At 40.0% G+C, this 17,622-nt stretch overlaps 1 protein-coding gene and 1 long non-coding RNA gene across 4 annotated transcripts in view; one reads left to right on the top strand and one right to left on the bottom strand.

Annotated features, from left to right (window-relative positions):
* Positions 1-1,318: 1,318 nt before the first annotated feature.
* LOC118420576 lies at positions 1,319-3,198 on the bottom strand. The gene is made up of 2 exons (XR_004831756.1): positions 3,044-3,198; positions 1,319-2,682 (listed from the first exon to the last, which is right to left on the bottom strand). It is a non-coding gene; the product is annotated as an uncharacterized LOC118420576 (long non-coding RNA).
* LOC118420453 (nuclear receptor subfamily 6 group A member 1-like) overlaps positions 2,778-17,622 on the top strand; it is a 107,576-nt gene continuing 92,731 nt past the window's right edge. The window contains exon 1 of one of the 3 annotated variants that reach the window (XM_035827255.1): positions 2,778-3,196. In XM_035827255.1, the coding sequence (XP_035683148.1) occupies positions 3,046-3,196 (151 nt within the window). In that variant the 5' untranslated portion in view covers positions 2,778-3,045. The remainder of the gene's footprint in view (positions 3,197-17,622) is intronic. The other 2 variants (XM_035827257.1, XM_035827260.1) reach the window with 2 other exon arrangements.

Raw genomic sequence — 17,622 nt, forward strand, 5'->3', positions numbered from 1 at the left:
AATATGGTTGATCATGGTTATGTTCTCTCTCTCTCTCTTTCTGTGCGTGTGTGTGCTGCGTGCGTGCGTATGTGTGTGTGTAAGACCAGCATAACTCCAGAATGCCTAGATGATCGATTGATATTAGATATGTGAGCAACTAGGTCTTGATGAGACCAGGAAAAGATGAGATTTCTCTTGCCACCCCCCCTAGCGGTTTGTTAAAGTACTGCAGTAGAACATCCGGGTTTGATATGTCACATTTTTTTCAGACTTCGAAAGAGAATACCTCAAGAAGGGGTTGGCAGATTTTTTATATGGAGATAGCTTAAGTGATGCTTCATATAATATGATATACTTGAATATTAGTTATGGAAATATGAAACTAATTTTCATAATTGAATTTTATAAACCAACTCTGTTCCATCATAGTACTGGTACTACATGTATTTCTACACGTGGCACTTGCAACTGAGAAACGCAAGAACATGGAGAGATAAACATTATGCAAATAAAGACTTAATTTGCATAATCAAAACTATAATATCATTGTGGTGAATGACGGGAATTTCTACAGGTGAGCGTTATTGAGCATTAATTTTGTAAATGATGATCTCATTTGCGTGAATTATCAGAAAATGCTATCAAAGATAGATTGTGTACGTCTGTTAGTTGGGTAGATGAGATGATCAAATTATATAATCATATATATGCAAATGAGGACCGTTCAAATGTGCATACGCAATGACAAACACAATACATCAGCTGTAAGGGTTAAAATCATTTGGCGAAGGTATGGTGTCGTGGAACTCTAGCTTCACCAAGTCTTGCCAAGCCGCTTGCATAAGACATACCGTACACAGAGTCCTCCCCAAAGGATGGAATAAGGGAGGCCCTCCACTATACTCCTAGCCAGTTCCACTATACTACTTTTGTAATTTAGTGTGTCTCTTCCCTATTTTCTTGGTTAGTTTTGCTAAAATTAATGAAAATTCACAGATTTTTGTGCCAAGTGGCATCACCTTTCCAGTGGGCATTGTCTGCAAAAACCTGTGAATGGGCGATGATCAAAACAATAGTTGTTTTGCCACTTCACAACAAAGGAATCACTATAATATATTATACTTGTAGTATTTGACACCCTCTGTCATTGCAAAATGAATGCATTTTCATGAAAGCACAAAGCGTTGGTTCCGGTTATTTTTTCCAGCCCCTCCACTATACTAAAAAATTCTGGGGAGAACCCTGCCGTACACAATGGCAAGCACCTGTTGATTTTACCTCAAGGAAAAGCGGCCTGCAGGGCGATCTGAGATTCTCATGAATAAATAAAGTTCAAACATATCAATTTTGTGCAGGCACATATATAGGATAAAGCTGGTGACGACAGTGTTGTTTACAACAACAAGAAGCAAACAAGAAAACAAACAAATAGTTAAGAAAGGGATTGTGTTCAAAATAAAAAAGATATTTCCTTATTCCATGTTGGACAACTATATTGTCTTAAAAGTAATTTTGCAGCTAGATTGTGATGTTTCAACTCGTGTTGCTACTTTGGTCATTCGGTAATACTAGTATATATTGAGATATTATGTGCAGGTTTAAGAAAATGACGTATAGAAATAAGTGCTGACAACCCGACAAAAGCACATGTACGTACATATCTACCATAACGTTATATTCGTAACCAATGACAAACGATTTTACAGCTATCTTAACGTTAGGCTCCTATTTTTCATTGGATAGTTATGAATGTTGAAGCTTTTTGGTTCAAAACATGGAATCAAACAGGTGTGACATATACAAAAATAAGAAAGACGTACTACGTTAATGGGACGACGACGCCAAATGTAATAGATACCACATTAATATCCATTGAATAAGAAATGTTGTCGCTAAGGTTTCAAAACAAACAAACTATCAAACTATCAGAAGATGCCAATAGGCAATTTCAACAGAAACAAACCTCGAAGATATGATCACAATAAATGTCTCTATTAAGCTTATGGCGGATATATGAAACTGAGCGTGCGCCGCCACCTAATTTCATAACGTATATCAAATAACATGCGGTCCATATATTGTATATGGCGGATAGAATTGCGCACGTACAATGCAAGCATTTGTATAAGCGGTGAAAATTGCAAAATGAAATTGTGGTCTTTTTTGTATTGTACATGTTTGGCCCAACTGGTTTCTCAGCTGTTATCATTTTTAACATGCTTCGAATCTTCACATCATCTTTTCTTTTATCATGATGTAATAGACCTCTAATGGCCATGCCAATAACATTATATAACGTCCTACGTGCATGTAAGCTAGCTTGCAGCGGTATTGTCTATAAATGTCATTCTTTGAATGCTGTTTGATCACCACTTTGCTAACAGGGGTGGTCTTCAGCTGACGGACGGTCGGTTAGAGTGTGAAGGACGGCTGTGTACTGTGACCAGTCCGCGTGGCTGTCCCTGTATGGAAGGCGTGTTATGGACTGTCCCTCCGAGCCACGCGGTTGTAAACTGACCCTTCCTGTGATGATGGGCGGGGCACGTCCCAGCAGGTGTATGCGCATGTCCTTAGAAACTAGGTCAGCCCCTCATCCAAATGCAAATCGCAAGTTGGAGGATTGTGGGTGTATGTAAATGTCGAAAGGTCATGAGGCTTGACCCACCGCTGCACGCACCCACCGCCTCCGCGAGCCCTTGTCTGCGGACAGAAAATAGATCCTCGTTGTTGACCTATGAAATGATACATAACAAGTCAAGTGCAACTGTGGTGTATCAGCGTATGCGTAAGAATATAAAGACATTTTTTGACAATTTTAAGAGACATAGGAATGAGCTGGACGACTGGGAAGCGATAACTTCCAATGTTGTTCCGCGGAGGGATATACTGCTACAAAGGAAAATCTAGGTCAAGTGCGCGGTGCGGGTTTGAATCTTGCACGCCATACATTTAGCTGGACGGAAGATACGGCCTGAACCGACTGTCCGCCGGGCCATGCGATCCTAGGAAGGACGATCAAAACCTCCACCTGTGACCTCAACTACCTCAAGACAATAGTCACCGATGGACATGGACAGAAGTCCCGGCCTTGGCGCTGGGGGCGTGCCGGGAGGAGGCTCCGCATCGTCCCCGGCCTTCCCCGGGTCCCTTCTCCTCGGTCAGGCCAGCCCGCTGGCCGTGACAACCGCTGCCGGTGTTTCACCCGTTTCACCAAGTAAGTCCCCGTCGTGTAGGCAACTTCACCGTAAACATAGGGAAGTAGGGCACGTTACCGCGTGGTACAACGTGGCTTTTGCCGGCCCTGGCCGTGTGCCGTCCTGGATAGGAGGACTAGTTCAGTTCAAAAGCCCCGGCAACGACAACAGCGCTGCTTTTCCCCTCTCCGGCCGCCCGCCTCGGTTGAACTGTGCCGGCCGGGTAGGGGTTCCCGATCGGCGCTGGGCACAGGTTTAAAGTTGTTGTTCCTGGCTCGGTGGTTGATTAAAGTTTGTGTAAAAATGCACGCAGGTTGCGAAATGCAAATTTTTAACAGGTGATTGTGTGTGGCGTGTATGTGTGAATGGCGGGTCGTTGTTTATAGGGAACTGCACTGGGGCAATCGCTCTCCGCTTGACCATCAAACTTGTGATCGGTTTGTCTTACCTAAATGAGCTAGGACGTAGTTTAGAAGCAGCATTGGTTTCAGAGAAGAAGGTTTATCGTACTTAATGTACACCACGTTTTTCTAAAAGGAAAACACTCCCGGTTGTAGAGTTTGCTCGATAAACACTACTATCCCCGGGCGGGATTATGACCACTCGTTCCCGCCGCCGGAGTGGTGTGATGTCGGTTACAGAGCCACGACCTTCCGTGTTTTTACGGTGTTGATTACAACAATTCTCCGAAATCAAGTTAGGTCTACGTGTACAACGAACCTTATGGCCTTGTTCGTTGTTGATGAAAAGTATTTTTGGTTTATTTTTCTGTCCCTCAGTGCTCGTTTCACACACGTAAAAGATTCACGAGTTCACACTACACACACGAAGATAATCGGGTTCCAGCAAGTGGGGGCGGCGGGCAATTTTCAGTTTTTAGAGACCTTGTCCTCCTCTGAGGCGACTGTTTTGTCCGCCTTTCCAGTTCTCGTCTCCATGTGAAAGGCCGTAGATTTTCACCATGACCGAGGGGTTCCCTTTTTGCCCTGGTCAGCCCTTTGTCCGTGGTTCCCTTCTTTTCATCTGTCATGGTCAGCTATTGAGGATGGTCAGCAGCTGGGGTGCTTATTTTTCCCAGGCCGCTAACCCTATCTCATTGTGTGCCCTTGGAACAATGGCATTGGGCATTTCTGGAGCCACCCTTACACACACACAAAATCTCCAATAAAAACAAAATCTATTAAACTTCAAACTCCCAAAGGAAGACACATGCATACATTTGCTTCTTGGACAGAGCTCCCAACATTTACAATGTCTTTTATGCTACTGTACTGAATTTTACGGAGAAACTTGACCAATTTCGGACAGCCGCCGGTTTTCTCACAGTATTTTCTTGTAACTGAGGTGCAGTGGAAGAGTGTGTATCAGAAAAAGTAGAACCTATCTATTGTATATAATGTTTTCAAGCAACGGATTCTTCCATTTGCATGTTTAACGTTGCGATTAACAGATTTTGTGGTCAAAGTTTTGGAAGCATTTTGTGAAAATTGTGAAGTGAAGTAACCTTGGGTTGACCAGGTCATGGCCAGGGTCGCACCCTTTTGTCCCCCAGATGCCAAATGTCTCTATAAGGACTGGACTAAACCTGACCCCAAATGCAGCTCCCTTCGCACCAGAAGTTCTACTAGCTTTATCACCCATTTTCTCTGTCACAGAATGATCTGGTAGCAATATGGTACTTGAAAAGATAGAATTATGCCGTCTATTTAACCCTATAACCTCCTTGCTGGTAGAATGGAACAAAGCAACCCAAGTTTTCAAGTACATGTAACGTTATCAGAAATGGAGTTATTGTGTTGGAATAGTATGGGTTATTGGGAGATGGGATAGGGTTGGAATGTGTCTGTTCCATTGTTTTCTCCTATGAGGAATGGTTTCCAATGTTCACGTTTTCCGAAAAAGTTTGTCAAAGTTTACCATTTAAATCTGTGGGAGCAAAATTTACATTTTTGATTTTGTATGTATGCTTTTCTATTTTACATATACTTCTTGTTTCTCCTGACCGCACTGGTCTGTATTTAGGAAGAACAATACTCCGAGCAAGGCTTCTTTTATAAAACCCAGAAACTGTCCAATATTTGGACAGTGCTTATGCCAAATATGCTACCAATGATTAGATAGGATCTGATACCAATGTTTTGAATGTAGGTGTTCTTTTTCTTTCCAGTTTTGAAGAGTTCCATCTTCGATGAAGCCCACAAACCAAGTTGCTTTTCCCAAGACCAAACTGAAAAAGTGTTAGTAACCTACAAGTCCTGAATGTGATGATCAGTTGTGTTTAGCATCATCTGTCATTATACAAGGAAGGAAATCTTTTATAGAGATAAATGCTGTTGTTTACAGCAGAACTCGTTGGGTTGCTTCAGAAAAAAAGGTACTGATCACTCTAGAGAGAGCATTCTTCGCTTTATCAATTTTATGAGAAGCACTAAATGTGTATTTGCTTCCTTCTCAAACTTTGAGTCATAGGAAGAAGATATGTTTTACTGTAGTTTGTGGGGATGGCACCAACAAATGAAGCTCCAGCTAAAGGATAAGAGACCTTTCTCGTTTGGATTAGCATGGAGTGAATTGTTTTGGGTGAGGCATGGAGATCGGGCGCTGGCTGCCCATTGTCCCCTCCCTAGGGAGAAAGGGGGTCAGGCAAACAAGGCAACCATTGAACCCTGCATTCGCCTATTAGGGAAAGGTCACTTGACAACCTCTAACATCATCATTCCAAGTCTTGTTTTCTGTTCATCACAGTCTACTTGATTTAATTTACTCCTGTCTCCTCACCAATTGATTCTCCGGGTTTCAGCAAAATCGAGGTAGATTAAAAAAGAGATGAGTAAAGCTGGCTCTCGGAGAAGGATCTCTCTTTGATGTCCATTTTGTATCCAAACAGGAGGGCCTGCCAGCCCTTTGTCCGACAGAGCTCTTCATGCCTGTTCGGTTATTTAGAAAAGGACGGTTTAGTTCATTGACAAACAGTGTGTTCAAACAGATGAACTCTGTCTTCAGCTGGTGCAAACTATTTTAAACCTAAGGTACAATATGTTCAGGTAGAAATACATGTATGTTAAACAATGCATCCCACTTAGAAGAGTTCATTTGCGTCAGTTAATTCTACTTTTAAATGAGTCACTGCCTAACTGTAATGTGGAGGTGTAACAAAGAAAAAATAGATGCAAATTGTTAGCTAAGCTAAATTTAGCAGAAAGGAGGTAAACATAAAATTACCCGAATTAGATCTATTCTTTTTTTTTTAAATTAGAGTTGATTGTTCATGCATCTGCACTTTTAGATTGGACTTTTTGGAGACAAAGAAATGTTAAATTTTTTTGTACAGAACTACAGATAGTTGATGGCCTCATCTCAAAGCAAGATTGAAGATACAGCTTTTATTCCTTGGGGTTTTAAACACACATTTTCACATTTTTCTTTTCTTTCAAAAATAGAATTCCATGCAGGACTTGACACATCTGAAGAACAGCCAATTAGTATATCTTGTGTAAAATCTTCTATTTATGACATTATGACTTTTGTATGCAGTGAAATTATACATGTAAATTCTGAACTTCAAGCGAGTAAGTCCAAACCAATATCAAACTCGTAGGTAGACATTGTAAAAAAGAACTGTTCCAAAGTTTTAAACCCAAGGGTGATATGATGTTTAACTTTAACTTAAGTTTAAGTTTCTTTTAAAGAACAAGTTAGCTTGTTAAAGAAGTAGTTTTGTAGTCTTGTATTTTAGTGGTCATGCCCAACTTGAATGTTTTTGCCACAGTTACCATAAATATGTGCAAAAATAGGTTATAGATAAACTAGTTGTGTACAGTCATTACTCAACTCAACAGGAAAAAGTAAACAACAGTTTGTATATGGCCATTTAATGTTTTAAGATTACCAAGAATGCCATGGATTTTTTTTTCAAAAAAACTTTTTGACAAGTTTGTAATGCAGACATGGAGTAGCTAAGGTATGTTAAGTTTAATCTTTTTGCGTTGTTTGTTCATAAGAGGATGGGTAAAGTTTTTCCTGTCTGGAAGTGTGTCATCTTTTGTAGCTCCTGTATTAACTGGGTTATGAGTATAATGTTTCAGTAGATACAGGGAAGAACTTACTAATCAAACATCTGCCTGAGTGGCAATGTATACTACACAACAGTCCAAAGGCTAAGATATTTTATATCACATGGTTATCTGGGTCAGATAACTCAAATTGACCTAATGAACTCTTTGCATTTAAGTCATAAGAAAAGCATTTATGGTTGGGCAAAATATAGTAAAAAGCCCTAATAAGTCCATAAACAGATAAAAGTAAGTTCTATTGTAATTACCAAACGATCAACATTTTATTCATGAAGAAAATTGTAACAGGTAGACAAAGTGAGAAAAAGCAAGGAGGCATAGTGACAAATGTTTAGCCCATATATCTATAGACTATTGAAACCGGATGATTCGAGTTGCCATTGGCAATTTATCATTGATCTTTATCTGACATCTTCCCAAGCCAAAACCATGGAATCCTTGCCAAACAAATGGTCAGCTATCACCTTTTCTCTAACCAAAGAATATAATGTGAAGCTTAACACAAATCTTGTATCCAGCTTTTCGATGTGGTAGTTAATATCAAGACCCCCGCCTGGATAGCTCCTTTCTTAAGGTGCGTGGGAACTTCTTGACAAACCTGTTGGAAGTCTGAAGTCCAATTTTCCACCTGAGGAGACAATGGCCCCTCCCTGAAACCCTGACAGGTAAATCAGATAGATGTGAGGTCGGGGTGCCATGTTTGTGTAAGGGAACAATAGAGAGATGGCCGACCAGGAAGGGTTTACTTGCCCTGACACTAATAAGGATTGATTTGAGGAACTTAAAGAAGAACAAATTGAAGGAGTTGAGCCAGAATGTTACTGTGTGTAGCTCAACTTTTTGACCATTTGATAGAGAAAATTAGAAAGACAGAGGACAAATTATAAAAACCCTGTTTGTATTGAAAGGATCGCGAAGTTTCAGAAAATGCAGAAAATGTACCAACTAGCTGCAAGTGGAAATTTTCAAACAACCTGTTGTGTAGCCTTCAGCCAGTTATGGTAGCCATTTTGCACAAAACTTGTAATTGCTTGCAGCTGGGAGAAAATTAAGGAACCATTTATTATCCTTTTTTTAAACTTCATCTGATGAGTTAATAGCAGTCATCGGAGAACTTCTACTTCTTGCCTCTGTTTGAATTCAGAACTGGGAAGGACAAAGCAGTTGGAGAATTTTAGCCCACAATGGTAGATTAAAGAAGGGAACAGTAACTGATATCAAGACAATGCTCCATGTAAAAGCAGAAAGACCAGTTCACAGATTAAAATCACCACTGAGAAGTAAACCTCACTGGTAGCTCTTGGCGCTAAGACTAGATTGACTAGATGTAGTTAGGTACACACCATTGTTGCCGCGCCATTAAGTAAGGCAAACTTTGAGCGGGACGTTGTCCCACTTGTACCCCAAACCCAATAACCTACTTTTTTTTGAGGCCAAGGACCTTCAGTGCATGTGCCCTTTGACCCTTGTAAATGATGTGTAGTTGCTAGGAATGCTGGGAGATAAGGGATAGATCAATCAGATAATGCACTGTCTTATTGAAAACAAAAGATTCTATTTGCAACATCAGCACACAATGTGACATTCAAACACTGTATTACCACCTTTTGTAAGATGTATTTCAACCTCAAAACATGTTATTGTATCATTAGAAAATAGAGTGGTTGTTTTTGAATCAGCTATTAAAATTTAGGACCAATGCTTGCTGTTGGAAGATAAACAATAGGGGAACAATAGCATTGTGAGGGCTTACAACCATGTTGATAACCCGTTTCTTTTAGCAATGCAGGTTTCCAGTCACTGCTGTTCTTGATAAATCTTAGAATTGTCAGAAGAAGAAGAAACACCAGCAAAAGCAGTGTACAGCCAAAAACTGTCTCTAGACTAGTGCTAGTAGTTATTCAGGCAGAATATAACTACTGTACGCAGGTCATGTTAAAAAAATAGTTAGTTATTGTATCATGATACATTTAATACTTCCTAGAGGTTAGTTCCTTCGGTGAATAATTTTGTTGTCAATGTCTTCAAGCAATAAAAAAAGCAGCAAAAGATGAGGACCTGATATTGTAGTTCCTCCAGCCTTAAGTTTAAGCAAAACCTACTCCCAGACCAATTAATCATAGTTATAAGATGCTGTGCCGGTCAGGCCTGCACGCGAGCTGCCAAATCCAATAGATATTCAAGACCTTGCCCAATTCATTAATTTTTCTCTTAAGCATTTTTATCTTACCCGCTCTTTTCTTGGAAAAGCTTGGCTCATGTTTTTCATCGGGAACTAAATTTGCAGAGACTCCAGTCCAGGTATACCAAGCAACCACAGATGTCTTCAGACTTCCCCACCTGCCCTGCAGTCCATAGTACTGTGGTTACCGTTGGTGGTTAGTATGATCGCCCTGTGTTTGTTGTTAAAATTAAGGCCGTGCTTGTCATTTTGTATTGGTATATCTTTATTATGCCAGTTTGTGCTAGTATTGTGGCAAATTACAGAGGGTGATAGATCGCCATTGGGGTAGGTTACCTGGTATTGGAGATTAGAGTCCTGCAGTCTAACCCCATTAATCATAACAAATTCTGTGCCTATTGCTTATTGGCTGCCCTGGTAGGTTGAAGGTTGGAATAGGCTGTCTCTGGCCATTTTTTGAGCAGTGAAGCATGTTGTCTTTGAACTTGGTTGTATTGTTTAACTCGCTGTGGAATGGTATTTCAGGAAAAGAAGTATTTTAGGACATTCCATAACTGCCTAGAAGTCCCCACATAACTGTGTGACTAAGCAGAAGCCATTGGTGATCATGATAGGCTTTGTTTTTTAAAAGTCTGTTTCTTTCATTCTACCCTCATTGTAGGTGTGGCTTTGAGAAAGCTTGCAATAGAATTATGAAATGGGTAAATTCCTTGGTTCTAAAACACCCCGTACAAATGCTATCATTGCTTGTATCTATGTGTTCCCCTTGAAGTTGAATACAAGCATATTATGAGATATCTGGAAAACCTTGGTACATCACATGGCAAGAGCAACCTGTCTGTTTTCCCTCATCTCTATTTATGCAATTACCTGCTATAGACTAATGTTTTGAAATTGTCAGGTACTTAGAAATGAATTTTCTCTAGTTCATGATTGTTATTTTGTCTCAAGGTTCCTTGTGTAGGCTGAAAGAAAAATTTTGAGTAAAAATAGATACCAAGACTTTTGGGGAGAGACTGTTTTGTTTACAAGGCAGATGTGACAACATTCTTTTGGTTCCAATGTTATTCAGTCATTTGATGTTCTGCCCAAATGAATTATGCAACATGTCCCTGCAGAATTGTTTACCATTGTTACTTAATGTCCACTAGGGGTGGGTACGGTCAAGGAGGTTTTATCTCTTGATAAAACATCCTTGGTATGGTGTACTGGTCCAAAACCAATTTTTCTTGTTGGACCGGTCCGGAAAAAAAGGACATGAAAAATCATTGACACGGATGTTGGACCGATTAAAAAATGAACAGAGTATACCGGCACTACGGCGGCAGGCGTACATGTGTTTTGGGCTTATTGGTCCAAGGAAATAGTAAGAGTGAAGTGTAGGAGAGTTGATACCCGGTAGTCAATTTTACCAAGTTTCTACAGTCAAACTTGATCTAAGTTATAAACTGAGGCAGTTAAATAGGATACTCCACCAAACAGATTCCTTTGTTTATGTATTGCTCATTCACACACAATTAGGTCCTCTGAACCTGGACTGAAGCTGGACCTGAATTTTCTGTACCAGTACCCACCCCTAATGTCCACCTTTGGCCATCACCAGGGCTCTAGCCAGCATCCGTTTTTCTGTCAAAACAGAACTTTTGTTGGCTGGGATGGAAAAGTGTTAAAAACAATCTGTCAACCTTCACGGGAAAAATTGTGTATAAAGGTTAAAAAATAAATTACAGAATATGAGCAAATCATCACGAAAATGTAATAGAAAGAAATTTATATGTCTCGGATCAAACATTCTGCCGTATTCTTTATCAATATCTCCTTGTTACTATAACAACAAGGGCTGCAATATTGTTGGCCTCCAACTTATTCCCGCAGCAGACAGCGTTGATTGAATCGGTTGTTGGCATTGGTAAGGCTGTTTCCCAGACTGACAGTCAATCAAAGTGCCCTGCACGTTGGGACGTCTTTGCTGGCGGAAAAAAAAGCTTGCTAGAGCCCTGGCCTTCCCAAAAAGTGTTAGGTGCACTAACTGTCTATCTCTAAGGTCAAATGGGTGTAGTACCTAGATCCAAGGACATTTTTATAACATCCTTGCTAAACCTTAGTTAGCAAACACACCATGCGTCGCTAACTGACTAACTTACAATCGTATCAAATTATGCAAAAGCTTTATTGATAATTGCAGATGGTTTTGTCAAATTTTCATTGTGATAATTTCACTAGTAAGTTATCATCTAAGCTAACATCCAAATTTGAGTTCAGTTATTTCCCGAAGACTTTTACACTACATATCTGTATATCCTGGATACCAGATCTCAAATATATCTATCTTGTCGTAGATATATTTGAGATTGGGCTGGGGTCTGGTTTCCAGGATAGCATCTGTAAATTGTGGTCACTTTTTTCATTCACCATCCCCCTGCCCCCCTCCCCTCTGTTCACTCCCATGTGAGCAGTTCCTAGCCCAAACATCATCAGCCTAAGTAGATATTTTTGAGATCGGGCAGCGGTCTGGTATCCAGGCTAGTGTCTGTATTGTGGTCACTTTCATTCACCATTCCCCCTGCCCCCCTCCCCTCTCTTCACTCCCATGTGAGCAGTTCCCTACCCAAACATCATCAGCCTAAGTAGATATTTTTGAGATCGGGCAGCGGTCTGGTATCCAGGCTAGTGTCTGTATTGTGGTCACTTTCATTCACCATCCCCCTGCCCCCCCTCCCCTCTCTTCACTCCCATGTGAGCAGTTCCCTACCCAAACATCATCAGCCTACAGCAGGATATATGATTAGGTCACGACCTAGTTTATTGCCTGTTTGTCATGAGGACTCAGAGATCTTGTTATTGAAGTTATTTGCAACAAAGATGATGTTTATTTTTTAGAAAAGGTTAGAATATGATAGTACAAATTAATGGAAGTACAGTTGATTTACATGATTTGCCCTAAAGAAATGCAGGTGTTATATAAATGTCTATATAAATATTTCTAAGTAACCGTACGTTGTTCTATGAAAGTATCACTCATAAGTTGGTGTGAAATGTAGAAAAGAATTTTGTCAAACAAAGTACGAACATGTTACTAGAGCTTTGAGTTTGAGGTTGGAGTTCCACATTTGCATTTTCAGCTCAGCCCTGAGTGAAAAACAAGTGTTGAGGTACAGTATCAGTTTTGAGCCACATAAAGGGTTGCTCTTTACCAGTAAGCCCTGGGATTTAAAATCTGCAGTTGTTCCGAGCTCCCTCCAGCTGTCCAGCATGTATAAAGGTCAATGGCCAGTCATATCACATTACCCTACAAGAGCTGGACCATGCTACATGCAAAATCCAACCGGCAATTCCACATTCTGGAGGCCTAATTGTAAGTGAAGAAGTAGGTCGGACTTGTAGAGCGCTCTTGGTCCAGCCAACAGGTGGTAACCTGGCGTGGTGCCAGTCCAATCACAGAAGCTAGAAGAACCTCTCCCCTCTTTAGCCCCACTGTTGACCTATCAGCAGGCTCTGCTAATTTGCGCCCCCGTGAAAAGTGGCTAATGTTACAGCACCCGCTTTACAGCATTAGAAGCGCTACCGTTATTGCGGGCGGGCTGACGTCCTCTGAAATTGAGATCTGTGCCGCTAATAGATGAAAAATGAAGTCCCGTCAATGGAGGTTACTTGAAAAGTGTTTTCCTTTCAGAGGCCCCACAGAATGTGATTCAGGTCATAATACCCTGGGGCCCCAACCTGGGAGCCAGTGTTGAAGGGTTATGTAAACAGATCTCTGTCCAGTCCTGGGGCAGAGAAGAAAGACACTGCTGTGGTACACACTGACACCTTGTCATCATCAGCATGATACTGCTGAACATTAGAAGCAACACAAATGCAAATAGGAAAACATAAAATGGGATGTATTTACAATCGTGTTTGCTGAAGTGCTGTTATTTATTGTAAACAAAATTTTAAGCATCATCATTTGTTTGTTTAAGTCAAGTGTGATAGGATGTTTTTACCTCTTTTTTACCTTGGGATTAAAGTGCATTACAATTTACAGAAAATAGGGCGAGGCACTTTATCTATGGAAAAGGATGTTCTGAGTCATGTTCGGATGCAAACTAGCTCAGTTTTTTTCTTCTTTTTCTTTCTTTTCATATATCTGGTGAATTTTACTAACAGTAACACAATGATGAGTATAGTCAGAAGGTAAGATATTTTAAATAACAGGCAGGGCTTCATTTTCAGAAGCAACATTTTCAAGATCACTGAGGCCTGTTCCATTTGAATCTGGGGTAGGGATCGAAAATAAAAGACGTTTCTTTCCTCTTTCTAAGTATTTATCACACCCCTACCCGTTTCCACACTCTCATGTACATAATCCGTTACCTAAATAGATTAGAGGCTGGGGATTCACAAAATTTCAACTTACAGACTTCTGTGCATCATCTTGAATAAAATCTTCCAAACTGTAAATTGAATGTTAGAAAGGGAAGAGCTGTCACTTTGTAGCTTTGTAGTTTTGTAAATACTGGCAAATATTGATGAGGCATTGTGCTGTGCAATAAGGAGAATGGAGGTTGTAATTGTTTTTTGAATAGGTGCTGACAAATGTTGAAGGTAGGGTCCAGGAGAATGATTGAACGAAAGATGGGTTAAGCTGGTTGGCCCTTTGAAACACTGAGACGTGTGGCACGTGTGAATTGTCATGGTAATGAAACTAGAGACCAAATGAAAGGCTTCCAAATCTAGGTGAATTTCTGCTGCGATTTTTCATGGAAGTGAGGGGCCTGAGAAAGGAGTGATAAATGACCAGTCTTGGCGATCAATCTTTCCGTGATAATTGGTGAGTGATGTGAAAAACTGGAGGAGGGAGGAACAATTGAAAAAAGGGATTTGTAAGTAAAGATGAAGCTATAGACTATATATTATAGCAACATTGCCTCTGCCATGTTCAAGATCTACTTGATATTGTAACCCTTACAATAATTCTTAGATTCGAAAAGAAATTTACTATCTTGCTGTTCACTCTTGGTGAGTATACAGATAATTTTTGTCATAGTAATCATAGATAAAGCTGACAGTGTCATAGCATAGACTGAGTTGAAAACTATGTTAATATTCCATATAATAGGTAACTTCTGCTATATCTTGTCAGGTCATTAACTGGGGTCTGGTATCCAGGCTAGGTTTGGGATTGTTGGACAAAACAGGTGAAAATGGATAGGTCAAACCTGTTAGTAGTTCATGAGCTATTCCTTGGCAGATGGACATAACCAGAAGAAGAAGAAAATTTTTTTTTTTTCCGAGGAATTGAAGTGAGGAAGGTGTCAAAGCTGTCAGTGTTGTTTGCATGGCTTGTTCTCTGCAGGGCCAACATGATTGTCAGGTAATCTGTGACCAGGGTACAGAGGGCAGAGGCAAGGCCTGTGGCTCTTATGGCAAGTGAAAGAACTACATTGTAGGTCACCAATGTTTATGTAAGACTCACCCTTTGCCATTCAGGTAAATACGTTTGGCAGTACTTTATGTTGAAAACAAGATGGGAGTACTTCGTCCTCAAGCCTTTGCCAGTCTAGTCTGTTTTTCATGGAAATGTTGTCTTCTCCACGAGTTGATTTTAAATCGTGGCGCGGATAATCGTGTAGTGCTTCCGTAAATGCGCACTGTAAGTGAATTCTTGCTAACAGTCCTTGATTGGCTGGTAGTGGAGCAGTGACCCGTGGTGACCCCGGGTCAGAACCCTGGGAGTGTTTCGCATTCTTGCCTGGAAGTTTAAATTTACGCGCCAAAAGTAGAGCCCATGGCAAGAGCTCTCAGTGTTGCAGACAGACGCATAATATTTTACAGAGCAAGAATTCCTTCAGTGTTCTCTTTATGACTTATAGATAAATGATGATTGTGTTACTGTAATAAACAGATTTATACAACCATGATTTTATTCATAGGCCTTTATTCATTGGTATCTATTTATTTATCTATTTATTGGTTTGGCTGTTCCCAACACACAGCCAGGGCTGCCCAACTAGACAATACATATGGATTTGGACAGGATACTAATCAAGAACAATTTTCTAAGTTCATAATGGTTAGAAATGAAAACAAAAAAAGAACATATCTATTAAAAGTATATATCTATTAAGTAGGCATATCTATTAATATCTATTAATATCTATTAAGTAGGCACTTAGGCAGGTAGGCATTAAAGTATTTTTAGGTGGTATTAGGTGAAAATCAAGTTATGATAATGCATACTGTTGCCTTGTCTTTTTTATTTATCTCCATGAAATGGAGATATTGTTTTGGGCGTGTCTGTCTGTGTGTCTGCATGTGTTTGTGTGTCCAGATTTTTGTAGTCAGCATAACTCAAGAACCTCTTGATGGATTCTGATGATATTTGGTATGTGGGTGGGTGTTTGGAAGACAAAGGTCAAGATCGATTTTGGGCACCCTAGTATGTGCCCCTGGTACGGCAGCAAAACTTCCATTTTTTGTATCTTTTTACCTGTACATGCTATGGTCTTGATTTTTGGTGGCAGATAGCTTGTTAGGAAGAAGTGATTTATGTTTGGACCCCTAGCAGCTTGCTCTGGAACTGCAGAGCCGTTTTTGTCAAAATCTTCCAAGGAGCATAATGGAACATAGGAACAATGGATTTCCATGATATTAAGTATGCAGGTATAATGTATTTGGCAGAGATGCACATAATTGAGGTACAAATTATGCAAATTAGTATTTTTCCTTCTGTATTCAAATCCAGTTATTGAAACTTAATACTGGTTATTACTACTGAATATGATGTACTTCTTGGTTCAGACATACTGGCAGTCAGTCTACAGATAAAGGACTTGTTTGAAACAATCAGGGAAAGCCTTTTTCACAGTATAAATGGAGCATGTTAGATTCTGTAGTGTGAAATCTGTATAGTCTGACGTTGAACGTATTGAAGATGTTATTGGAAATGCCTTTCAATTATCTGTATTAGGTAGTAAAATCCAGTTTAATTGCCCAACGGATAACCACACACTTCTGTTAATTGCACGGAACCCCAGTGGTGGTGCGGTCCAGCTGGATGACTTTGCTTTGTTGCACCACCCGGACAATCGCACAAAATGTGCTGGCAAATGGGGAGTGCAATTAAACGGCTTCTACTGTATCAGTATAGCCAAGATTAACTGCCCTTCAGCAAAACAGTCTAGCTTTTGGTTACATTTTGCTGAACGACCTAATACACTAAACCATAGCCAATATAAGTTTTTGGAATACGACTTTTGAAGCCTTTGTTTTCAGTACGGATTGTGGTAAATGATCTTTTACCAAAACCCACATGGCTTGGAAGAATGTAAGTTACTAACTGTTAATTCAAAGATGTTGTATACAGTATGGCCTTGTTCAAGTTACTGGACCTACGAAAAATTGACACATTATCATTTCTTCCTTTGCACGTTGCTACGACTGTTATTGCTGAACAACTGAGGAGCAACCAATTATTTGACAGAGAACTCATTGGATTTCATGGACAAAGAATTTAATTTCTTAACCTTTTTTGTGTTTTATATTCTTTAAATGCAACTAAATATCTGTTTTTTCTAGCTGTACGAAAAAGTAGTTTTGTCTTTTTCGGAAAAAAATTTACATCACATACAACCTGGTTATTGGTTATGCATCTCTGTGTTTGATGGCTGACCGAAATGAATTGAATCTGTCTAAAGATTGATGCCACCATATCAGGGTCGTAGCCAGCACCCGTCCTTCCGTCCTTGGACGGTATATTGGAGCTGGGGACAGAAAAAAAAATTTGGCCACTCTGTAAGCAACATTTAACCCTAATAATGCAGGAAATAGCGTTTCAGAGGGCCTTAGGTTTCAAAATTTTCCTTGGGAGCATGCCCCCAGACCCCCCTAGGAACGCTGCGCCAAAGCTGCACACCACAAGCTTCACTTAGGCCACACCACATTTTATTGGTTGTTTCTCGGATTTTTTCAGGTTTTTTCAGGTTGGTCAGTCGAAAAGAAAATAAGTTAATAATTTTGCAAAAAGTCGAGGGTAGGAGAGATCAAGGGACTTACTCAAGTTGCACAACAGAAATAACAACATTTCAACATTTCGGGGGTCCCTGGTAGCAAAGTTCAAAGTTTAAAAAAAAATTATAAATGTACCATCCAAAATAGGCACGTACAGCTACTGGAATTTGAGGCCCATAGTTAATTTGAGAAAGGAGAG

Source organism: Branchiostoma floridae, chromosome 8 (assembly GCF_000003815.2).
Source record: "Branchiostoma floridae strain S238N-H82 chromosome 8, Bfl_VNyyK, whole genome shotgun sequence".
Taxonomy (NCBI): domain Eukaryota; kingdom Metazoa; phylum Chordata; class Leptocardii; order Amphioxiformes; family Branchiostomatidae; genus Branchiostoma; species Branchiostoma floridae.